Source organism: Juglans regia, chromosome 11 (genome assembly GCF_001411555.2).
Source record: "Juglans regia cultivar Chandler chromosome 11, Walnut 2.0, whole genome shotgun sequence".
Lineage (NCBI taxonomy): Eukaryota > Viridiplantae > Streptophyta > Magnoliopsida > Fagales > Juglandaceae > Juglans > Juglans regia.
In genome coordinates this window covers 27,062,022-27,088,169 of record NC_049911.1, presented here as the reverse complement: position 1 = coordinate 27,088,169, position 26,148 = coordinate 27,062,022, and the positions used below count along the sequence as shown (strand labels likewise).

Sequence of the window (26,148 nt, the reverse complement as noted above, 5' to 3'; positions counted from 1 at the left end):
CGAAATTACAACCCCCCCCCCCCCACGCCGGCGACTATATCTACCGGATTTCTTTATTTTATTTTTATATTTTTGTGATTAAGAAAATGAGATGACATTTTAGGCAAAGATTATGACTCTTATTTGTTTTTACAACTATTCTCAATTCATATAATCTCATCTCATTTAATTATTATAATTTTTTTAATCGGGCTGTCCAACCTCAAAAAATAGCCCTATAATGACAGCTTGCCACATAAGTTGTTCAATCTACATCTTCTGCATTTGCCAACAGCTGATCAAAAAATCACAAGTTCTCCAATCTTTCTCCCGTGCCGGACGAACTCACAAAAATGAGTCATAATACTAAAGGGGAAAATCTTTCCATTTTCAACGGCGGTAACATCTTCAATAAATTTATCCGTATTTGCAGAATCGAAGGAATGCTACTTTTAACTCGTCTTCCTGTGAGTTTCTCTCCTCCTCTATCGGCTTATTTACCTGTCTTTATGTATCCAAACTTAAAATATTCCAAAATCTGTTTTTGTTGTCAATTTTTATGTCTCTATTGTAATAATTCATCAGTCCCAAGTTTCAATTTATGGCTGCGTTGGAGTTAATTAAAGTTTTTTCATCGAGTCACTGGAGTTTCTATGAGATATATATCTTTTTCCTAAAGGCCCTTTTTAATCAGGCTTTTGTTGGCAGCTGATTCTATTCTGTGTCTGGTTCTCTTTTTCATTTTTATGATTCCTTTGGTTTCGGCTAAGGGGAAGGGGAAAGAAGGATTTTATTTAAGGAATAAATCTTCACAATCTCTTAGCACTTCACATTATTTTTAATTTTTAATTTTTTAATTTTTTATCAAATATTTATTATATGAATAATAAATAAAATATTTGAAATAATTTTAAAAAAATAAACTCAAAAAAAAAATTAAAAAAAATTTTAAAAATTTTAAAAAATATAGAGTGTGAAATGTGGTGGAGGTTGTGTAGCAAAACTCTTATTTCAGATGAGTTTTAATCAGGTGTGGTCTTCTGTATTGTTTATTTAGACATATTTCATACATGTCTTAATATACGTGGGGGCTATTATTTAGACAATTTCGGATGGACTGTTCCGAAGAGGCTTTGATAAAATAAATAATTTAATTTTTTCAAGTTTTAAAATAAAAAATATATTCTAATAATATTTTATTCAATTTTTAACTATAATTTTAACTTATCTCATCTAAAACAAATGAGACTTAAAAATAAAGAACATTCAAACACTTTCTACCATACAAAGAGAAATTGACATAAAACTGCACTGTCTTATATATTGTATAACGTAGACAACTTTAACATTTTGATGAGCTGAAAACATGTTGTGTCTACCTGTCTTCCAAATTAATAAAGTGAGTGAATTAAAAAACTGTTAAAAAAATCTCAATTTGTCTGCATTTGCCGCATTACTGAATCCCCCATTCACTTCCCTATGTTAAGGGAAAATCATTTAAAATCACTCTCTAACAAATTCCATTGCACATTTTTCCTATACTTGGATATTGCTAAGGTGGTTCACACATTTAGGTTACTTTTGAATGTTGAGTTAATTTCAGATAATTTGTAAATAATAGTGAAAAGAATAGTAAATAATAATTAATCTGGACTACCACTTACCAAAGATAACACTTCAGCAATCTAGCACATCCAATGAATTTTATATTGTAAAGATTTAAAACAGTAGAAAGGGAGAGAAAATGAAAGAGTAAAGAGATCATTAAACAAATAGAGAAATCATAAAGAAAATATAATTAAATGATATACATCAATAATAGATAATATATTATGAAGTACATTTTAGTATTGAAGAAAATAAATAAATTCTCCAAACTCGAGAATTTGGAAAATTTGTTTGAAAATATTTGAGAATTTGTTTGAGATAAATATTTGAAAAATGAAAGAGAAAATTTTGAACAAAAATATTTTTTAAACTAAGTGTTGTATTAAAGTTTGTATAAAAGTAGATAGATAAAGTTGTTTAAATGTATTTTAAAAAAAGACTCTTTAAATATATTTTTTAAAAACTCTTTAAATATATTTTTTTAAGATTAATTTTATTTTAGAATTTGTAAAAGTTGTATTGATATTTTAGTTTGAGTAATAATTACATGAAAAGTTGAAAATTATATATACAATACTGCTATATACCACCGGCTATAACCTCACCGCGGCCTCGTTAATATTAAAAAAAAAAACAAAAGGAACCCAGAAACATTACGCTGGAGGGAGGGAGAAATTGACATTTCGAAAAAACCGAGCCCCAAACCAGAGCATCTTCTCTTGCGGTCTTCGATCTATTGTGCATCTTCTCTTGCGGCTTTTGATCCATTGTGCATCTTCTCTTGCGGTCTTCGATCCATTGTGCATTTTCTCATCTGGATTTTAAGTGTAGTCTTTCATCTGCATTTATGGGTAAGAGAACAGCTTGTTGTTGGCTTTTTGGGTTTTTCTTTCATCGAAAATTTAGCTGGGTTGTTGCACTTTTCTTTTTTGTTTGTATGTGAAAAATGGCTTTGTTTATTAGCTTTAAACAGAGACCATTGACAAGGAAATTTGATATCTTTGCTTGGAGTGTGTTTTTTAAACTTGATTTTAGTTGTAAACATTTCATGTCCGTCGATGGATGAAAAATAAAGAGAAAAAAAAAGTGGATCCCATCTGTTTGTTCATTTGATACTATAAATTTGGTATCCAAGCACTTTGTTTGGGTGGTGTTTTTTAAGCTTGATTTTAGTTTATATCTTTGCTTGATTTTAGTCTATTCTATTCTCTTCTGGATTTTAATACAGGTGGAAACAACTTGCATTTACACCAGGAAAAATTGCTACTGTTGGTTTCATTATATCTGAATTTTGTTGACATTATAGTGTGAAAGGTTCAACCATGACAATTTTTCGACTATCTTGAATATCCACCACCAATCTTCTTTCTTGTTATTTGGTTGGTGCTTCATGCCGTTTGATAAATGAGAAATGTTTTAATAAAAAAAGATAACTTATTACCAAGAGTTAGAGAGATAAAATGAGATAAAATAAATGTGATTTGGCAATGTGAATAGCGCATCTAAGTTCCACTTGATGGAACTATGGAATTCTTTGATTAATATGAAATATTTCTTTCTATTTAGCAATTTCTTTCTAAAAATTTCAATGAAGTCTCCAAATAATTAAGAAAAATGTAGCAATTAGATCCAGTCCATCCAATTGAATTGGAAAGCAATATTGGCTGGCAGGTGTTATCCAAATGGCGTGAATGAGTTTTTGTAATATTGTTTGTTGTTTTTTATTAAATCATCAAAAAGAATGTCTCTCTTCCTCTGCCTTCTTCCCCATTGCATCCATCCCTCACCCCAATCCACCCCTCCATGGCCTCCCATTGCTACCCCTGCCTCTACCTCCACCTTAATCTTGGTACTCCTTTTTATTCTCAACAATAAAACAGACCCTAAAAATCGAAAATGAAATCAATACAATCTTAGAATAGCAGTGCTAATGCTTTAAACACCATAGTGTCTCCTCAATTACCATAGCTTCCTCATTCTAGGTCAATATCAAGATCACACTGCAAACTAGGGAGGCTTTACATTTAACTGGTAGGAACTAGAGAAGACATTAGTTGTTAGTTAATAGAGATGGTTAACCTTTTATTGAGTTTCAGTTTCTTGAATGTGCCTGTCTTTTAATAAAATTGAGTTTTTACCCTCCTCTTTTACTTATAAAAAAAATTGAGGTATGTTGATGCTATGTTCAGATATGATTCTGGTGTTCTCTGCCTATCTTTTGATTAATGGATTTTTCTTATGTTTGTGTGTCCACGTTTGTATACGTGGGGAAATTGATGAGATTGATTTTTGGTTATTCTCTAAGTGAACTTTACAATTGCTTGGATCTTGTTTGATTCTCATTGAACTTATAAGAACTTCAAAAAAAACCCTTAGGTGTTGGCTCGAGTGGTAAGAATCTTGGTCTTAGTGGTATGCTCCTTCTAGGTTTATGGTTTTTGGGTACAAACGATTTCTAGGGATAATTGAACTAAGATAATTCTCTTGAATTACTCGATGTGCACTTGCGGGAAACTCTTTATCGAGAGTCTATGCTTTTGCATTTAATTGCTTGAATGGCATTTTAATTGCTTTTGCATTATAGTTTTTTTTTTTTTTCCAGCTATAAAACCCCACATGCTGAATGTCAATTGTACTAATTTTCAGAATGGGAAATGGGAAAGAACAGCTAACTACGCAGACATTATCTAACTCAAATTTCTCATCTAAGGTATGTATGTTATATGATTTAACATATCAATAGCATTGGTATTGTTGAGTCGATATTTATTTCCTAAATATATTCAATAATTTTTTTTTAATAACATGTTAGGCCATACCATCAACTAGTTCAAACATCCAAAATTACATGCCTGGTTACTTTGGACCAGTGCCTATGTGGTCACCGACTTTTCTACCATATCTGGTTGGCAACCAATATCCAATCAACATACAGGTGGTGATAACTGATCAGGATTTATTCTTAAATCAGTTGGCTTCTTTGTAGGAGTTTTAATTGCAGACTTTTTATGTTTATTGCAGAATGCTAGCTACCCATTTCAACATATCATGGAATCTCCGACTCCTATTAGCAATACAAGCTCTGCCACAACCAGAATAGTTGGTTCAAAGGATTATAGACCTGATGGTGGGGAAACTGAAGTGCCATATGGATCTCCTAGAGTTGAAGAATGTACTGAGGATAGACCAAATCCTACGGAATCTGATTATGGCAGTGCCGAGAAATCTCATAATGTCCAAGTGGATGATGATGATACAATTGAGGAGCCAAAGTCAGAAATGAAATTTAATTCCCTGGAAGATTTATTAAGTTATTATAAAGAATATGGTAAAAAATGCGGGTTTGGGGTGATGACAAAATGGACTGAGAGGGGAGAAGATGAGTTTGTTAGATATGTCACCCTTGCTTGTGCCCGCGGTGGGAAGGCCCGGAATAGGACGTTGAATGTTGCCAACCCACGTCCGATAGGGAAAACGGAATGTAAGGCAAAACTTAATGCCATAAGGTAAGATGGAGTGCTTCGGTTGACGACAGTACATAATATTCATAACCACGGCCTCAGTTCAAAACAATCTCGCTTCTTCCGATGTAATAGAGAAGTTAGTGATGCCGTAAAAAGGGTCCTAAATACAAATGATTTGGCTGGCATCTGAACGAATAAGAGTTACAGATCTTTTGTTGTTGGCGCGGGAGAATTCGAGAACTTGCCATTTTTGGAAAATTATTGTAGTAATTATATTGACAAGACAAAACATCTACAACTTGGCACAGGTGGTACTGGAGCGCTTCGAGAGTACTTTTTACGAATGCAGTACAAAAATCTTGAGTTCTTTTATATGATGGATATAGATGATGACAAGAGGTTAAAGAACGTCTTCTGGGCAAACCCCCGTAGTAGAGCAGCGTACCAATATTTCGATGATGTGGTCACATTCGACACTACATACCTAACGAATCAATATGGGATGCCCTTTGCACCATTTGTTGGTGTAAACGACCATGGGCAATCAATTCTATTGGGAGCAGGCTTGATTTCTAGTGAGAATACCGATACCTTTGTGAGGTTATTCGAGACATGGTTGCAATGCATGAATGGTATCGCGCCAAAGTCTATTATCACTGATCAGGATAAAGCGATGAAAAATGCAATCGCAATTGTTTTCCCAAAAACTCGGCATAAATTTTGTCTTTGGCATATACTAAAGAAAGTCCCTGAGAAGCTTGGCTCATATAGTTCTTACAAAACGGGGATGAAAAATGCATTAATGAAATGTGTATATGACACCCAACTTGTTGATGAGTTTGAGAAATTGGGATCAGTTGATTAACACTTACAACTTGCATGAGAATGCATGGTTGCAAAGCCTATGTGTTGAGCGTGAACATTGGGTACCGGCATTTTTGAATGAGTGTTTTTGGGCTAGAATGAGTACAACACAGCGAAGCGAGAGCATGAATGCATTTTTTTATGGGCATGTTCATTCTAGGACAAACTTGAAGGAGTTTGTAGATCAGTTTGATAACGTGTTGAAAAAAAAGATTGAGAATGAAAATCTCGCGGACTTCCAGTCATTTAATGTCACAATCCCCTGCATATCTAGATCTCCAATTGAAAAGAGGTTCAAAAAGTTGTACACGAATGCTAAATTTAAGAAAGTTCAGCAGCAAGTCAATGACATCATTGATTTGAATCCAAACTTACATAAAAGTGATGGTGAAGTAAAAACATATATAGTAGAGGATGAAATTTGTTTGGAAGAGTTCACTAAATTGATTACACATTTTATGGACTTTAGTGAGGAAAATGCAGTTGCAAAGTGCTCATGTGGATTATTTGAGATGAGGGGGATATTGTGTCGGCACATTTTGGTCGTATTCAAGTGTAATGATATTAAATTTTTGCTAGAAATGTACATTTTAGATTGATGGAGGACGGATATTAAAAGTCGATACAAATTAATCCACAATAGTTATGATGCAGGGGAACAACGGACATATTCTAATAGATATTCAAGTCTTTTAAATATATGTTATTAGATGATTACTCATGCAACGGGTTCGAGAGATCATACTTAGGATGCAAGAACTAAGTTATATGCAACGATTGATTTGTATCGGGTCAATCAAGAACCCCCATCGATGACGTAAATTGGTTCCAATGTTAATAGTACGACAAAGGACACTACGGTCGGTGGTTCTGGGGAAGTATGCAGTCCACGTGTTGTGCGAGGCAAAGGCAGACCTTCATCTCTGAGGAGAGCATCTAGAATGAAGATAGACATGCGGAAAGTTAAAGCAAAGACGAAGAAACCACTATCAAATGGAAAGCGTAAAGAGGTGCAGAAATTTTAATATCTGCTTTTTATTTATATTTTATTGACGAAGCAATGATTTAATGTATTTTTATTTGTTAAATAATTATTAGCGGGATGGAGGAGATACCCAAGTTCTGGATAGAGGAGATACACCTGTCGTGGAAGTATGCAGGAATTTATTTGGTCCTTCTGAGATGGTATATTAATAAGTTTATATTTATTATTAATTTCCATTATTTGGCTATATATTTACATTTGATTTGCAGCAGGCTGTTCCAGAAAGAGAAAGCGTGGCTATAGACGTTACTGGAATCCAACCCGAGAAATACTGATGCAAAGTCAAGAAAGCGTAAGTGGTTCATAAATTTTTTTCGAGTTTAATACTAATACCTATTACCTGAATAATATATTTGTTGTTTACTATTTACAAATACAATTTGGGTTAGATGGATCACAACCGTTGCAATGATGGGTTTCCAGTTAAATTTTTTTGTGTGTTGAATGTATTGCGTAGGTTTTTTTATTTATTGAATGGATTGGATAAATTTGTTGTGGATAAGACATATTTGTGACATGAATGGATATATTATGTGGATTTGAAGGACTGAATGGTTGTGAATTTGATTGGATAAATATTTGTGACAGGATTGGATTGGAAAAATTTGTTGTGGATTGAATACATTTATGTGTATTTAAGGGACTTTGTTAATAGGCTGGGTGACAACTGTGCAACTATTGTCAACAATCTTGGAAGATGAAATTAAGACGTGATTTAATTACTCATTGGATAATAGTTACTACCACTAGTACTATTTTCTTGTTTGTGCTCACATTAATGCAAACTGTATGCACCGTCATCTCAACGATAAAATAGAGCATCTGAAGCTGCGTGCCTTCTTGCAATAGATATTATATATAAAAGTGATCTATATCCCACAACCACGTACCTCCAAGGAGACCAACTTAACTAATTACATCCAGACCAATTCTTTTAATGATCAATTTTCATTCATCTTCTTACATGTTTAATGCTCCTGCAAAGTATGGATTATGAGCATTTGGGTTTTTTTATTCTACACTGATAGTGATGGAAGTGTTGGGTGGCTTCTTGTAAGCGAGCTGGTAATAGGTTGTCAACTCTAAACAACTTCGCCCAAATATTACATAGTTGCTGAGACAATTGTTATTGAGACAATTGGTTCATACAAGTTGTGGTGTACAATTATAAAACAAATGTACAAGTCCAATATTTAAATATAGAACTACTAACAACAATCCCAAATTACTTATATAACACTAGGTAAAATACATGTACAAATGCAAAACAACAATAAATCCGAAATAGCATGCCTAAACGCCTTATTTTAGCTTTTTATGCATTAAGACTCATTTTGCATAATCTCGTCATTTCTTTTGGATAGTACCATCTGCACCCTCTCGAGACGATCCACTATCTTACGCAACTCAATCTCCCTCTTTTTGAGAAGCTCGAGTATCTTCTCGACCTCTTTCTCTTTCTTTAACAGTTCATTCTTTCTTGAACTTGTAGCTCAGTCACTTCATTACTATCCAGCCACTTGAAAAACTTACAGTATGATAAGCCCTGCTCATTTCATGCATATATTAGAAATGTATGAACTGTACAGTCTATACAACTTAACTTAAATGATTATATATAAAAAAAAAATTAGGCAACAAATAATATACTTACTTGGGTATTGTACTTTGAACACCCTAAGAAGGGTTGTCTAGGATTTTTTGCAGTGGTTGACCATTTTCAATGTGGCTTCAAGCTCGCAGAAGCACAATGATTTTCCCAAAGTACATTTGGGAAAAGATGATAAAGATATTGATGATGATGATGATGACATTCTAAGATGAACCCCCTTAAAACAATTGAATAACAGTTGAATACTGATGGAATAAAATTGAATACAATGCAACTTTTAATTAAGTACTTTAACTGCCCTTGTATTAACAGGAAAATATCATGCAACATGCAAGGTATCTACTGAAAATATCAACAATCCAACCAAAATCTCCAAAACAAGTAATCAACACTTAAAATCACAAGCACAAATTTGATGAGAGCAAAACTAAAAGGAACAATCCATACAAAACCTGATAAATAGACCGAATCAAATCAAACCAAAATCTCCAAATCAAGTAATCAACACTTAAAATCACAAGTACAAATTTGATGAGAGAAAACTAAAAGCAACAATCCAAACAAAACCTGATAAATAAACCAAATCAAATCCAACCAAAATCTCCAAATCAAGTAATCAACACTTAAAATCACAAGCCCAAATTTGATGAGAGAAAACTAAAGGCTACAATCCAAACAAAACCTAGGGGGTTTCGAGCAGAGATAAGTGACCACTGAGTTCGTGGGTTCATGTTCTGCCACGGCCTCAGGGGTGAAGACAACGGGGATGGAGGTTCGGGGGAGAGGGAGGATGACAGGGATGGAGCTTTGCGGGGTCGTGGAGAAGAGAAAAGGGTATCGCGGGTTTGTCGATCCAAAGAACAAGGTTCGTGTGGGTTCGCAGCCTCAAGGGTGAAGACGACTGGTAGATTAGGGTTAGAGTTAGGGATGAGAGAAGACAGACGGGTGGATTAGAGTTAGGGCTAGGGATCGTGTGTGGGATGAGATAAAATAGAGATGAGTGAGAGAAAATAAGAGCTAATGCAGGAGAATTTGGACAAATTAAACGAAATTACTAAATGTGGATATGCGGGCGGCGTCGTTTACTAAATGAAATTACTAATCGTGTGTGGGATGAGTGGTAGGATCCCATGTTTTGTGGCTCATGGCCAAGCCACTAGCCATATCAGCCACATGCCTGACAGTTGTGCCAACTATGCACATAGCTCATGCCATGGGCTAGCCTAGGCCACCAAGGGCCAAAACATGTCACAGGCCACATTGGTCATGCAAGGCCTTATCATTTTATTATTTTTATTTATTTAATATTTATTTTATTTAATAATATTCCAAGGGACCTATTGGGAGTTTCCATTTTGTAATCTCTATAAATAGAACTCTTAGGCATTGAGTTGAGAACTTTTGATTATTTGACATTTTTCCCATTGTGGACGGTTTAGGCTTGTTCTTGTGAACACTTCGGTGCTTTTGCACTTGGACTACTTGAGTGACATTCGTGAACCCCAAGGAGAGGATCATCACCTTGTAATTCTTTGAATATGTGTTGTTCCATCTATCTATCTTTTGATTATTGTTTCATCATCAACTTGAAATCCATGGATATGTGTGATTCTATTTTTATTCAATATATGAGCTTTATTCAACTCTTGTGAAATCTGTGGATCAATTGTTGAATTATTATCATTTAGTTCATTCAAGTTCTTAAATATTATTACTTTTATTTTTGGGTGTTCTTCATTGAGTTCTTGGTGTTCTTTTCATTGTTGCTCTTCCAATCCATCCAAACCTAATTTTCGACCAACCCAAGTGTTTGTCCATTTTCCATAAATCATTTGTTCCATACACTTTGCCCTAGCTGTAACCCACTTTCCTTATTGGTCACATTCAAATTCGGAAATCACTTGCCTTATTAGAATTGCCCTAGCTGCCCACTTCACTTCCCATATTAGTGTTCCTATAATTTAGGAACCCTAATTGCCCTCATCTTGCCATTCCCTTACTTACCATATTCAGCCATCATAAGTCTTCCCTCCATCAAACCCTAGCTGCCCACCTCAAGGCCTATAAGAAAACTCATTCCTTTTAGGAGTCCTGACTTCCTCACATTCAAATTCAAATTCCAGTTCAAATCCCTAAACTCAAGGAACCACTCTTGCCAAATTCAAATTCATAAACTTAATGAACAACCCTAGACTTATTCAAACTCCATCTCATCTCCATAATCCAATCCCTTAAATCTCTCAACTTCTTCCAATCCATCTAGTCAACCAAGATCATATTCTAAAACTGAACCACCTTTACAATAAGGGTGAACCAAACCCAAAGTTGGCCAACCCTAGCCACCAAACCCTAATCTCATTCATCCACATCATCCTCAAATCCTAGCAACTCATCCTAGACTCCAACCCTAGTCCATCTCTTCCAATCTCGAAATCCTTCTTAGCCACCACACAAAACTTTAGCTACACTACTCTATTCAAACCCTAATCATCATCCAAGAGGCCCCAACATCAAGGGCAACCCTCAAGCCGTCCACATTGCATCAAATACTCATAATCATCATTTAGAACACCCATTCCATCATCATCATCATCATCATCATCATTTCATCACTCAAACACTAAATTTTCATCAACCTAAGAACCTTTCATTACCATTATTGTTCAAAGACCAAGCAAGAGGGTAATGTCATTCGGTCATCATCCTCACCAAGACGAGCTTGTGGACTTAATGTTTAGGGACAAGACCGGAATCCCTAACAATGAGATAGATGGCGTCGTTTAGTACTTATGCCACGTAGGCACCGAGGCCGCAACGGGGATACGCGGGCGGTTGCGTTTAGAATTTTCCTTATATATATAATTTTTTTTTTTTTTTTTTTTGTGTTTTGAGTAAAATGTTTGGAAACAAAGTTATAAGAAATGTTGAAAAATTTTAAAAACAGCTTGGTTGCTAAACATGCCCGAAATGCTAGTTTGGATTCAAAGAGATAGTTTTCGACGAAAGTTAAAAAAAAAAATTGTTAGAATATTATTTTTTAATATTATTATTGTTTTAAGATCTGAAAAAGTTGAATTATTTATTCTATTTTATGTAAAAATTTAAAAAATTAGTAATGATAAGATAAGATGAGAATAAACAAAATACTTTCTGAATCCAAACCGAGAGAATCTGCAAAGAGTGATCTCAGGGAAAGAGAATAGTGTTTTCCCACTCCACTACAAAGAACATGGCAATATGTCTCGAGAATCCCTATCACGTATTAATACCAGCAGCATGAAACCTACAAAGGGCCGCAGAAAAGGGTGGAAAACCATACGACTCAATAACGAAAACAAGAATTCATTGAAGTCAACCCAAAATAACCAGATAGAAAGAAGGGCAAGAGCAAAATGATGCCCACATGGGAAAAACAAAGAATAAACATATCATAGCTCTAATTGCTCAACAGGGTCCCCATAATTAATAATTAAAATTCATCGTTAAATTCTCCACTAACATCTCAGTTGATTTTATTAAACACCACTTCACTACTAGCAGTACCTAAACATTACAACACAGTAAATTTTCAAGATATAAAGGGGAGATGAAAGCCTTTCAAATAATAAGGTAATTCGGTTTCATCTTCATCCTGGAAGCTTTGCATCTCCTACTCTTTACAAAAGATTGGACCACCAAGTATCCAAACATCTTACTTCTTGCCCCTCTTAGAGCCACTCCTGGATTTTTCTTTCCTACGTCTTCCAGTGGAGCTCTTTTCAGAATTGACTGGGCCATTGTGGGCAGAGTGAATAGGCAAGTGATGCCCAGGAACCAAAGCAGGGAACCCAACAGCAGGGATTCTGCAAAGTAGCCATGATCAACGTTATCCATGTAAAAGAGAGAACACGAGAGGAATGAGAGAGACTCGAATATAATAATGGTTTAACAAAAATTAAAAAAAATTATGAACCACTGTCATAATTACCAGCCTACATAAAGATTATTCAACCAAGCTTAGCAAACATAGGCACAGCAGCATTTCTTACAAGGAAAGGTCACAATAAATTAAGTCGGAATTCTTAAAAGTATACATTGAACCTAATTAATTAAAATCAAATATACATACACAAATTGCATGATCAAGTAGGACACGCCCATGTGATGTCAATTCCTACTACATAGATAATCCACGAGAAAAGTACATAACTGACCAGAAAACCTGATTCTAATGACTGTAAAACAGACTATCTAATTAGAGATGGGATAAAGAGTAGTGACGCTATAGTTTTCTTTCTTAGAGAAAAAAGGCTATAATTTTCTAAGGAAAAGTGTGAGAGAATAATTTGGTCAAGATGAAGTGTTGTGAGTTCAGAACAACCAGCCTTGACTGGTTCAAATACTTGGTTCGCCTTACATCTGGCTGATTGCAAATGCACGATGAAGTGGGTACTAAAATATGCTTTCTACACATTACAAATTCAATGCAAAAAAAGCTAAGAAATGTCTATGCATCAAGTTATCATATGCCAACTCTTACTAAAAAAATATTAAGAAATGCTAGGTCTATAAAGAGATCATGCCAGGTTTAAACGCGATATGCCATATCTACTTTGCAACAAAAAGTGTTTTACAGTCTAACTTACCATTACCACATCAAGTCACGCTAGTTTGTAAGCTTTTTTCTGGAGAGATCTTTTCGTAGACCAAGTATTTCTCAAAAATATTTGGGATCACAATATATCACATTATTATCATTGGCAAATTCCTATTGATAGTAATTTGTTCGTTTTCTTTTATCCTCATCTTTAATTCACTACAAGACTTGTTTTCCACAATTGGGAAAATTTCACGACTCAAAATCGAGTAAGGCAGTTGTGATGCATACCCAGAAAGAGCAAAAATAACACATTCAAAGCTCCCAAAAAGACTAGTACAGATAACCAGATAGTCACATGGACTCACGCCCCTCAAACATGCCTCGGTACTTAGGACAATACTAAGGTGACTACCAAATGTGCACCCCAAATATGCACACCAGTGCACTTGTAATTTTTTTTCCTTTTTCTTTTAAACATTTTTTAAACATCCTTAACTATTAAGAGAAAAAACACAAATTCGCTAATAGTCAATTCCTTAGCCATTAAGAAAAAATAAATAAATAATAAATTAAAATATAAGAGGGGTCATATTTGGGGTGTGTGCACCCAAGCATTTTCCAGGTACTTAACTTGTTCAACTTCGTTCACAAACCTAACCATCATAAATTTAAACCGGGATTCTCCCCAACAAGCTGAGGGTGTGGAGTACCCGCTCAATTCAACGAGTTCTGTGAGCTAGCCCAATAAATTTAGCCTACGCTGAGTTTTTCCCAGGAGAAAATTACAAACTAGACTGAAGTTAAAAGACCGTTCTCAGCCACATATAAGAATTAAAATTCTCTCAAGAGATGCACAAAATTGTTTTTTCAAAAAGATAATTTTTTTAAATATCAATCGAAGCTTATCTAAGATTAATTGGACCGAAATTAAAGATTGGGGGGAAAAAACACAGCTAGATGGTATATGATTCATACCCAACAAGAGCACAGCAGACTCCTGCTTGGTTACGGAAGCACCAAATGCGCTGCCCGAGTGCAAACTAAGGCGCAAAGCTTGATTCTCAGCATAACAGCACTGAAGCAAACGCCCCAGTCTCAAGCATTCACCTTCAAGATACCTACTCTTCATCTCAAGATCCCTCACGTACATCTTTTTCCTCTCCCTTGATTTCACCGCCGCATCCCTATTCCTCAACTGCCTGGGGAAAAATTCAGATGCACCCATTAATTACATAAAGCCTTAACCCCAACCCTAGCCCTAACACATACATGTATGACTAATCAATTAATGTGCAATAAAATTACTACTGGTACCTTTTCCGCTTCTTAGAGAGGGGATCATCAGCATCATTTTGATCGTCTCCGTGGTTATCGTTGCTGAACTTCCCCTTGTCGCAATTACCATTCCCGCCATCGGAACAATCCGACGAATCCTTGTCGGCCCCACTGGATCCCTCCCCAGGCGAATTGTCCACAATTATATCTGCCAAAAAGCTATCGCAGAACTCCTTAGTCGGCTCCACCGCGACAATTCTACCGTCATCTTCTTTCATCAACAAGGTCTCGATTTCGTCAATCCACGAAGAACCCGAATCCGGGGATGGTTTCAAAAAGGCCTCAGCCGATGAAGAGTCGGTGAAAACCGGGAGTTCGACCGAGAAAAGATTCGTCCCATCCGGAAACTCATCGAAGAGACCATCAAAATTGATTCTTCCGATTATGTCGTCTTCCACAAGAAATTCCGGATCTTCCATGACCGACCGATAAGATCAAGATAGAAAGGGATGGAAAACCAAAACAGGAAAAAGGAAATAATTTACAGCAATAATAACCTTAAAAAGAAAAAGGAGAGGAATTCATGGAAGGAGAAGGCTGCTTCGTTTGTTAACTTGTCAAAAAAAAAAAAAAAAACGAAGAAGAAAGGGCTGCTTCGTATGTTCGATGAAACTCTGGTCGAGTATTTATGGTTTGCAAATAGGAAAGCGCGTCGAAGAGACTGGAGGCTTGTTTATTCCAGGGAAGGAGCCATTCCGTCACTCGACCAATAGAATCCATCCATTTGTTTCTGGCCAATAGCATCCATCCTTTGCTGAAAGCCTGAAACATCCATTTGTTATTTTTTTTCCTTGGTAAATATGTGTCTTAAGAATTATAAGTAAGCATAATTTATTTAGTTTAACAAAAATAAAAATAAATAAATAAAAAATCAAATCTGATGTCCTTAGACAATTAAATAGAAAAGCACTTAAAATATATATATATATATTTACATTATTCATTAATTATCATTTTTTTAAGGAAAAGATTTTTCGAATTCTGGTCAGGAGACATAATTTGAGGAAGAAAAAAGATACATACACAATATTTTTATAAGTCTTTATCTAATTCTAATAAAATAAGTTATAAAAAAGATTATACTTATAACATTACTACAAGAGTAAAGATAGTCTACAGTTTCACTCTTACTGCTCTAATTGACTGTTTGCATAATTTTTTTTATTTAGTAATTAAGAAAATAATTTTAAAAATATTGATGTATTTTTTTATATTTTAAAAGTATTTAAATGTATTAAAAAATAAAAAAAAAAATATTAAACGTACCACTCAACGGTAAGAATGAGACAGCCCCACTCTTTCTACAAACCTTGATCTCTTTTCATCGTGCTTTTGCCTTTTATTCTACTCTATTTGATTACTTCGGTGGTTATACCGCATTTCAATAACTTTCCCTTTTATTTTTTATTGTTAATTCTTTCTACTGATGTAAGGAACGAGTCGTATTTAACATGTTTGTTTTTTAAATAAAATAAATTGAGATGAGATTAAATAAATTAATATGAAAGTAAAAATTTAAATAAAATATTATTAAAATATATTTTTTTAATATTATTTTTATTTTAAGATTTAAAAAAGTTGATTTGTTTATTTTATTTTATGTAAAAATTTAAAAAAATTATAATGATTAAATCAGATAATATGAAATAAATCAATAAAAGTTATGAAAATAAATGAGAAAATCCTTGGCCTGTTGAATTCAAATTAAGCCGAAATACTTCACAACTAAGATAAACATAAGTCAAATTAGGCTAAGGGGACTTTTGGAAATATTTTAATTCCATCTAATATCATCTCATCCATCTTATTTCTTTTCCAAATATTATTTAAATATAAATATTTTCAAGTTACGTTTGAGTAATGAGGTAATCTCAGATATTTTATAAATAATTGTGAAAAAATAATAAAATAATATTGAATAGTAGTGAAAAGTATGTAAAAAGTAATAATAAAATAATAAATAATAGTGGAGCCAACTAATCATTACAAGTTTCAGAACTTTTCAAACAAAAAATAAAAAACAATTCAATTTTTTCAAATTCTTAAAAAAAAATTATATTTTAACAGTATTTTTAATTTCATAATATTTTTTAAGAAAACACTACTCCCACCTACAAAACCAACTGATTGGGTTGATTTTTTTTTACTTAATGGTTAAGGAATTTTTTGTAATGAATTTGTGATTTTTTTTTGTATTTTTTAAAGATTTTTAAAGTGTTTAAAAATGTTTAAAACAAGAAAAAAAAAACTTTTTACCGTTTGAAGATGTGAGAATCCTCTATGGGCATAATATTATCCTATTTTTTATTCAACTTTTTTTTTTTCTCTCATTTCCCAAAACCAAATAAATACTTATCTCAAACTATCTTACTATTATTTACAAATTATCTTATTACTATTCACAGAATTCTCATCCCATCTCATTCCCTAAACATCCCTATCCAATGCCCCAATTAGTCTGTTTGTTTTGGTAAAAGCTGGAACATCATAAGATTTGAGATACATATTCCATCATGTAATTCTAAACTCTTTAAAGATGATCATTAATATAAAAAGGCACAACACAAGCTACCATTGATAATGAACCATTCCCATATGTTTACTCTAAAATATACACTTTTCATGACTTAAAAGGCATAGGAAAATTTCCTACCGAACCTCCTCCATAATTTTGTTGGCTTTCTGATTTTACAGGGGATCATAGAGAGAGAGGGCAGCTAAGCCTTGATTTTAATTAAGGATTTTAATTAGGAGTATAATCGGTCCAATTCGGGAAAGATGATGGACCAAAAACTTATGTCATTTTATATATAATTAATGAATATTAAATAATTTCATTATATATATAGACAATGGTGATTCTTTATTATATAACTACTATATATAATAATATTATTATATGGTTCAGACCGATAATCTTACAACCCTAATTTTAATTGCTTTTAACGTCTAAGCACTTCCATAATGAAATTTGACTTATAATTTCAGAGATTATCGTTTCTCGATCAAACTTTTTTAAGGCTTGAGGTGTCAAGACTCAAAAGCAATAACTAGACAGTAATTTAGATCATCGTTTGCTTGAATTGCTTTTGCTTTGAGTCTGAAATATCAAATGTATCTGTGCTGGTTTTTTATTTATTTATTTTCAGTTTCTTTGTCAGGATGGGTCTCTAAAATAAATAGTCCTAAGTTAGGAATTTTAACAGGATATTCAACGATGGGCTTTCAGCTAAAACGTAAAGGCAGGTGGGATACACTTGAACTCACCAGACAAAATTACCCATTTCTTCTTTTTGGTATTGATATACAGAAGTAAATTGCCTCTTGCAATCGGATAGCATTCTTCTGAGACTAGGAAAAATCCATGAAACACACAGAATCACACAAAAGATACAACTTGATCAGATGAGAGAAAAGTGCTATAGCAAAAAGATTTTTATCGACACGCCTAAAAACCCTTCAGCACCAGTTACTTTAAAAAATGTTAGTATTTTGAACCTTATTTTTCTAGAAAAAGAACTGTAACGTGACCACAAGAAAGTGGTGGTTTAAGCATTAATGGAGCGACAAGACCCATTCATAAGGTGCAATTCTCATCCAGGGAGTTTTTCTGCAATAGGCGGAGACTAATACTATGCTGAACCTCTTGCGACTTCAGGCATTAAGGAAATACCTAAAAAAGATAAGGGAGAGTTTGTGGTGCAAATGGGAAGCCAGCATGACGAATCTAACTGTGGGCCATTCGTGACCATCGGTGGCTGTCGCTTATGCCTTGTGTCAAGATTACACCCTACAAACTTCCGAAACATCAGCCTAGAGCTCCTCACAGGTAATCACTGGGGCGAACCTTGTGAAAACTTGAGCAAATGTTAAGATCGGGGGTTTCTGAAATTATGGCCCTTTTGATCCTTGGCTTCTTCTCAGCACCAATGAAAGAACCTTTCAAGAAGTTATACCTTTTCATCTCGAAAAAACCTGTCTTGGCTGTATCATCATTGGGAAGAAGTAAGAACCCTACTATATCTTAAGCGCTTGGGCAAAGGAGGGAAGTGAATTTTGAATTCTAGAGAATAACAGGACAAAATGGTGTTCGTGTTTCTAACAGAAGGGGCCAACTAGTTTTACTATAACGCCACAAAATATTTCATTGAGAAGCACAACTCAACTAGTTTCAGGCCCATACTGTCATGTAGTCAATGAGTCATCAAGAAGGTAATCGCAACCTGTTTTTTGCTTTTCCTAGAGGCAGAAAAGCATAATATCATCTCTTAAAATACGTTTCTTTTGGTTAGAAGAAAATCAAAACTGAGATACGATACACTAACCAGACAACTTGCCCTGTTTTCTGACCCACTTTGAGTTCGATTGCCCTAAAAGCATAAATGGAAAAAACATTAGAGAGAGAAAAAACAGGTTAAGTCTCTGATCAGAAAATAAAACCAGGAACCCGTTTTCTGCCCAATTTTGAGTTCGATGACCCAAAATTTCAAGGCTGCCTGCCAAATCTGGGCCTAAAAGCATTAATGGGAAAATCATTAGAGAGAGCGTGAGAGAGGTAAAAAGTGGGGGAAAAGTTTGAGAAAGAAGATTAAACCAGGACCCGTTTTCTGATCAACTTTGAGCTCGGCAAGCCCAATTTTCAGGGTACCAGATCTGGCCCTAAATCATAAATGGAAAACTCATTAGAGAGAGCGGAAAATAGAGAAAGGGGATCAAGTTTTGCTGCTAGAAAATAAAACCAGGAACACAAATATAAGGAAAAAAAACTTTCTAACAGTTGATCACAGATATCCAGACCCTTGAAAAACACCTACAAATTGCAGTGACATCTATGATTGCAGTAGCAATCACAACTAGTTAGCAACCTATAACAGATGTCGACTTGTAATCACAGGCCCAGTCAAAATCTGACGCAAGACTATCCCACCCACCACAAAGTAATCATTGACCCAAGTCTGTACAATCATGGATGAAAATATAACTATGCCATCCAAGATTTTGCGCTGCAAATTGAAACGTTTTAGCAAATACCCTGGAATGATCAAAACGGAATCAACCCAGGAAAATATACATCCAACCAAGTACCCATCTAGCAGTGTTACATTCATACTGCATATGCTATGGGATTCATCAGAAACAATTTCTACGCAACATATACTTTATTAGCCCAAAACAGCTATATCAATATCAAATACACTGTAGGTCTTGCCTGAAATATGTTTATGAACCTGAGTTTCTTTTTCTTTTTAAAAGGTAAGTTACACAAACACCTAGGGTTTTCGGATCCATGACCTTACTCAGCCTTATGGGGAGAGGAAACGTTACTTGTACTAGAGGGCATTGGCAAGAAATCTTATGAACCCATAGGCATGCAGGTTTTGATATCATAAACCATCCTGGAAATTCACATAAGCATTAACACAATACACCCCACCATATTAACCTTTTCATTGTTTATGTTGTTTGCTAGCATCCAAAACTAGCAGTGTTACATTCATACTGCATAAGCTATGGGATTCATCAGAAACAATTTCTACATGACATATACTTTATTATCCCCTTGTCTCGTGGTTTGAGACAAGGGGATCCGTTATCTCCTCTACTTTTTGTCATTGTTATGGAGGCATTGAATAGGATGATTTCAGCCTTAGTGTCTAATGGTTCCATCAGTGGTTTCCAGATTGGATCACCGAGTAGGGGTATCACAACTGTTTCTCACCTGTTGTTTGCAGATGACACGCTTATCATGTGTGAGGCTGATCATGCTCAGTTGAGGGCGGTGAAGGCATTGCTGCTGTGTTTTGAAGCAGTTTCTGGCTTGAAAGTGAATTATGATAAATCTGAGTTGGTACCGATTGGAGAAGTTCAAGACATAAGGGATTTGACGGGCATTCTGGGGTGTAAAATTGCGTCTTTACCTATGTCTTACTTGGGATTGCCGTTGGGTATAGCACCGAAGTCTCGTATGATTTGGGATACAGTAATTGAAAAAGTAGAAAGGAGATTAGCAGGGTGGAAGAGAATGTATTTGTCGAAAGGGGGTCGGACTACTTTAATCAAAAGTACACTTTCCAACCTTCCCACCTACTTTTTATCTTTATTTCCTATACCAGCAAGTGTGGCGGGTAGACTTGAGAAGTTACAGAGAGGCTTTCTGTGGGGGGGCTTGGGAGAGGAGTTTAAATTCCACTTAGTTAAGTGGGAGATGGTATGTCGGCCTATCTCCAATGGCGGTTTGGGTGTCAGAAATTTGAGAGTTTTTAATCGGGCTTTACTAGACAAATGGTTGTGGAGATATACCAAGGAACCAGAGGCCTTATGGAAGTCAGTGATTGAAAGCAAATATGGTGATCTAGGGGAGGGGTGGTGTACCAGAGAAGTGAGAGGAACAGCGGGCAAGGGGTTATGGAAATACATTAGAAGAGGATGGGAAGTTTTCCAGCGATACACTAGATTGCACTTGGGGACAGGTGTCAAGATCAGATTTTGGAAGGATGCATGGTGTAGTACCAGTGTACTTTTAGATCTATTTCCGTCTCTTTTCTTGATTGCAAGTAACAAAGATGCCACAGTGGCGGAAGTTATGGAAGTCTCAGTCACAGGTAGAAACATTCATTGGAACATCAACTTCAACCGGGCGGCACAGGATTGGGAGATGGAAAGTTTTGTAGAATTTTATAGCCTCTTATATTCTGTTCGACCGAACATTCAGCAGGAAGATGAGATGTGTCGGCATCCTGCAGAGAAAGGGGTATTCTCAACTCGCTCTTTCTATAAGGTTCTCACACAAGAACAAGAGATACAGTTTCCTTGGAGAAAGCTTTGGCGCCATAAGGCTCCTCCCAAAGCCTCTTTCTTTGTGTGGACAGCGTCTTTGGGTAAGATACTCACTACGGATAATCTAAGAAAGAGAAGGATAATTATTGCAGATTGGTGCTGTATGTGTAAAAGAGGGGGTGAAACGGTAAATCACTTACTTCTACACTGTGAGATAGCTAAGACTATTTGGGATGAGGTGTTTAAAAGGATGGATATGGCGTGGGTGATGCCGGAAACAGTTTTGGATGTATTGGCTTGCTGGAATTCTATCCGGGGGATGAGACAGATTAAAGCAGTGTGGAAGATGATCCCTACCTGTATTATGTGGTGTCTATGGCAGGAACGAAATGAGAGGACTTTTGAAGACAAAGAGAGATCTGTGGAGGAGCTAAAATTGTTATTTTTTAAAACTCTTTGTACTTGGGCCATTGCTATAGATTTAAATGGCATGGACCTTCATGAATTCCTAGTTTCCAACATGCCTTCATAAACAGGGCATTTTCTTTGTATCATGTTACTTTGGTAATTCAATAAAGTCTTATTTTACTTATCAAAAAAAAAATTTCTTTTTCTTTTTAAAAGGTAAGTTACACAAACACATAGGGTTTTGGGATCCATGACCTTACTTCCACAACAACCCCGGCTTGCTTTATGGGGAGAGGAAACGTTACTTGAACTACAGGGCATTGGCAAGAAATCTTATGAACGCATAGGCATGCAGGTTTTTATGTCATAAACCATCCTGGAAATTGACATAAGCATTAACTCAATACACCCCACCATATTAACCTTTGCATTGTTTATGTTGTTTGTTAGCATCCAAAACTCATCAAGTCAAGCTAGAGTATGAAAGGAACATGGGGTTTGTGCTTGGCTCTTGGATTGTCAATTTATTAGACAAAAAAACCTCAAATGTGAGAAAAACTAAAGAAAGGAATGCCAGACACATACAAGCCAATTGTACAGCTTCTTGTTCTTCAAGTAACGAAAGACTATTTTTTGTACAAGTAATCAATCCGCCTAAGCATTTTTTCATACCTTAAAATAACTATTAATTATATTTAAATTTGTTTATTAAAAAATTATATTTAAAGTTAAAGCACCATTACCGCTAAGTGAAATGTGTTCATATGTGCACAGATACTCTTAGAAATGCTATTTCACCATAAAATTGGGAGCTCCTATGTGATTTATATATCTACTTGTTAAGCTGCTATAAGACGAGCATGGCGGGGAACTTCCATGATTCTCATAGAGAGCTGAAAATGAAATAAGGATCAAATTTACAGTCAACTCAAACATACTAGGGTGGCCAAGAATTATTCTCCAGACTGACCCGGGTTGGTTCAAATAGTATCAAGAACTAGAAGTATCCATTAAACATAGTTATCAAATAACCTTCCTGGGTGGCAAATCTAAAGGCCAAGCAAATCATGGGTACCTCACCATGGCACCACCTTCCAAATACATGCCATAATATATTTGATCAGGCATTAAGTACCAAATGCTAATGAAACCTACCAACTTTCACCAAACACCAGAGTCTAATGCACAGATCAAAAAGATTTAAGATCAGTGGTTATGTACTGGACACTCAAACTGAACCAGTGGACTTGTAATAAATGCAGCAGCAGAACTCATATAAACTAATAATGTATTATATGATATTCGGTCAGTCTCACCCTTTACGAGTCCAACCTCCAATTTGGTTACTTCATGTACCAATGAATTCTTAATTAAACATAAACTCTCCATACAGACAATGCGCTATTTGAACAACGGGAGGTCAGGAAAACTTAGAAGCAGAGAGATTTAAAGAGAGGACTAACAATAACCCAGTACCAGCATGATGATCAAAGGATTTAAAAAACTACAAGAAGATAAGAGCAGTATAGATTAGGAATAAAGTTTTTGTCTAGATCACTTGACCATACTACAGCTAAACTAGTCTTAACTGACGCTACAATCAGGATCCAGGGTTCAAAGGAAGACTAATTTTCAAGGTCTCTCAAGTGGGAACGAAAAAACCAACAGAGTCTAGAGAGTGAACCAAATTTTAAGCACCATACCGTACCAAATGCAAAGGATTCCATACATTACTGCTCCTCCCTTTCTCGATTCCACTGTTCAATTCTAGCTCGCCGCTCCTCACTACCTTCCCTCCCGGGTACGGGGCTCCTGCTCCGCCTCGGGCTAGCATGCCTTCTCCTTCCACCACCACCACCGTCCCTGTCATACCTGTCCTTGCTCAGTCGCTTCACATTCCCTCCATAATCACGATCCCGGTCCCTATAGTCCCTATGCCCTCGCCTATGACGGGGGCTCAAACTCCTGCTACGACTCCGGCTAATCCTATACCCACGGAACCTTCCAAAAAGCTTCCTCCTTAGCTCTCTTCCAATCAGCTTCACGTGCATGAAGTTGCAGTACCCGCCTCGGTTACAACTGTTCTCCTCGAACTGCCGACACGTGGCCTCGCGGAAATCGGTGACCGGAGAAAAATCGGCGATGATGGGGCGGCCCGAGTAGAAACGTCCCTGAAGGGCCTGCAAGGCGGATGCGGCCTGGTCCTCCTCCTTGAACTGAACGTAGACATTGCCGATCATGTGGTCGGCGAGGTTGTCGCAGACGTTGAGGCTCTCGATCTCGCCGAACTTGCTGAGCTCCTCGAAGATGTCCTCGTAAAAGTCTTCGAAGTGCTCCTGGATCTTGCGCGGGTCGATGGGCTGACCCTGGGCGTCCACGCCCGGGGTGATCATGTCCGGGCGCTGGTACATGTTCGACAGGAGGAGTGTCGGAGATATCGTGGGGCGATTGTGGAGGCGAGAGCAGCGATCGCCGTGGCGACAAGCACCGATCTTGAAGTAGAAGGGGCAGTTGACCCGGTCCTTTTCGGTACCGAAGATCGAAGCCAAGTGCTCCGCCATAGAAGAATAGCTGACTATTAGTTGTTCTTGGAGAGACCTGATAGACTTGGAAACTGTTAGGGTTCCGACAAGAAGATTTGATCTGGGAGGAACTGAAGTTGGGAGGACTGTCGAAGTAGAGAAGTACAAAAAGGGGAAGGAGTTTGAACTTTGAAGAAGCAACAACGACGTCGTGCGAGGGAATAAAGTGCTCCGATTCAATAGGAGTAGTAAATGTCTGGATGCACCGTTTGTAATGAATTGAGTTGAGTTGAGTTGAGTTAAGATGATAAAATATTATTTTTTAATATTATTATTATTTTAAAATTTAAAAATTATAATGATAAATTGAGATGAGTTAAGAGAGGTTTAGTAACTAAATGAAATTTAAGTTGGGTGCAACGCACCGTTTTGTAGTAGTCCTTTTAATAGAGTCTATAAACGTAGCGTTTGGTATTTAATCCAAATGGTGCATACGTCTATCATATGGGTTTTTACTGTCAAGATCAACTTAGTTATTCTCACTTCTATTAGGAAAAGAGAGCATCTTAAGGCAAGAAAAGGTGAGTGGAAAGGGATTTGAACATTTTTAAAAAAATACTCTATAATTTGTTATTTTCATCTTAGAGATTTGGGAGCCCTCAAAGTTACTTCCGTAGCAATTTCATTGTCATTTTCCTTTCTAGTATTTCTTCATACATCTGGCGTGCACTCTGCTTTTTCATCACAACAACAATCTTCCACCATTTCTATCATCCTCCTAATATACAACAGCCCACAAATAAGCCTAATATCCACAACTATCCAGCACTCAAGCAAGCCTAATATCCACAACTATCAAGGTTCTTAATAGTGGTATTAGCATTCACTGATCCTATAATAGAAAATACTAGATCCAAGCATCAACAACATGAGGAATTACATCAACAAATGCTAGAAATTAGACAACAGAATGAGCAAACCCAGCAAACAATGAAGAACTTCCAAAATAATTTTGACACACTCAATGATATGATGCGCACAATCGCTCAGCAACACCAACAACAACATCAGCATCAGCAAAACAATCAGCACCAATACCAGGAACAGCACCAGCTGCAGTATGAAGACCAAGAACCACCAAAACCAAGAAGAGGCAACTTAAGAGGCGTGTGCTTAGACTTTCCACATTTTTAAGGAGGCCATCCAGCTTCATGGATTTTCAAAGCACACCAGTACTTTGAATTTCATCAAACTCCCTTACCATACCACATGCTCATGGCATCTTACCACATGGAGGGGGGGACTCTTGTATGGTACCAAGAGTCTTTTGAGAGGGGCCATTTCCATGATTGGGACATGTTCACCAGGTTTATGCTCCTCCAATTCGGGCCGATGTCTTACGATAGTCCCATGGAGGCACTGACTCGATTAAAACAGTCCAGCTCTATTGCTGCTTATATGGTACAATTTGAAGCCTTGGCCAATTGGTTGAGGGGCCTTTCAAATAAGCACAAGCTGTGTTGTTTCATAAGCGGGCTGAAAGATGAAATCTACCTTCCTATAAAAATGTTTAATCATGTCAATATGAATGCAACATATGGATTAGCAAGAATACAAGAGGAATATCTCTTCTAAGTGTAAAAAAATCCAGCAAGCATATAGGGGAGAAGTCTAGTGAACCATTTGGGGGGTTTTGCCCGAGGGTCTTACTCAGGTAGCAGCAACACTAAGTGGTCTGGCCCTACTGGTGCCACCAGACCAGTTCTCTCAGTTCAGATGGATGAAAAATGAAAAAATGGGTTGTGTTACCACTGCGACCAGAAGTAGAACCCAAACCGTAAGTGCAGAAAACCAAGGATTTATTTTCTCCAAGCTGATGAGGAAGATGTAGAGGAGGAGGAGGACAACCCTACAATGGTTGATGAAGAAGTGGGTGAGGACAACAAGGCTGATGA

At 36.2% G+C, this 26,148-nt stretch overlaps 3 protein-coding genes across 10 annotated transcripts; 1 reads left to right on the top strand and 2 right to left on the bottom strand.

Annotated features, from left to right (window-relative positions):
- Nucleotides 1-4,234: 4,234 nt before the first annotated feature.
- On the top strand, nt 4,235-5,916 carry LOC109007701 (protein FAR1-RELATED SEQUENCE 4-like). Its single transcript, XM_035682586.1, has 4 exons — nt 4,235-4,297; nt 4,609-4,801; nt 4,910-5,093; nt 5,259-5,916. The coding sequence occupies exons 1-4, from the start codon at nt 4,235-4,237 to the stop codon at nt 5,914-5,916; spliced, it is 1,098 nt and encodes a 365-aa protein (XP_035538479.1).
- A 6,062-nt stretch (nt 5,917-11,978) lies between these two features.
- LOC109007724 (bZIP transcription factor 60-like) lies at nt 11,979-15,178 on the bottom strand. The gene is made up of 3 exons (XM_018987523.2): nt 14,466-15,178; nt 14,127-14,350; nt 11,979-12,414 (listed from the first exon to the last, which is right to left on the bottom strand). Exons 1-3 carry the CDS (start codon nt 14,903-14,905, stop codon nt 12,170-12,172), a joined length of 909 nt encoding a protein of 302 aa, XP_018843068.1. The 5' UTR covers nt 14,906-15,178; the 3' UTR covers nt 11,979-12,169.
- Nucleotides 15,179-17,959: 2,781 nt separating this feature from the next.
- On the bottom strand, nt 17,960-24,395 carry LOC109007725 (splicing factor U2af small subunit B-like). Of its 8 annotated transcripts, XR_004802821.1 has the most exons (4): nt 23,375-24,395; nt 18,812-19,145; nt 18,653-18,725; nt 17,960-18,470 (listed from the first exon to the last, which is right to left on the bottom strand). XR_004802821.1 is itself a non-coding variant. In XM_018987525.2 (2 exons), exon 1 carries the CDS (start codon nt 24,230-24,232, stop codon nt 23,402-23,404), a length of 831 nt encoding a protein of 276 aa, XP_018843070.1. In that variant the 5' UTR covers nt 24,233-24,395; the 3' UTR covers nt 17,960-19,145; nt 23,375-23,401. The 8 variants fall into 8 exon arrangements, 2 of the variants coding, with proteins under 2 accessions (XP_018843070.1, XP_018843069.1); XR_004802820.1 differs by having other exon boundaries at nt 18,653-19,145; XR_004802819.1 differs by having other exon boundaries at nt 17,960-18,725.
- Between the last annotated feature and the right edge of the window lie 1,753 nt (nt 24,396-26,148).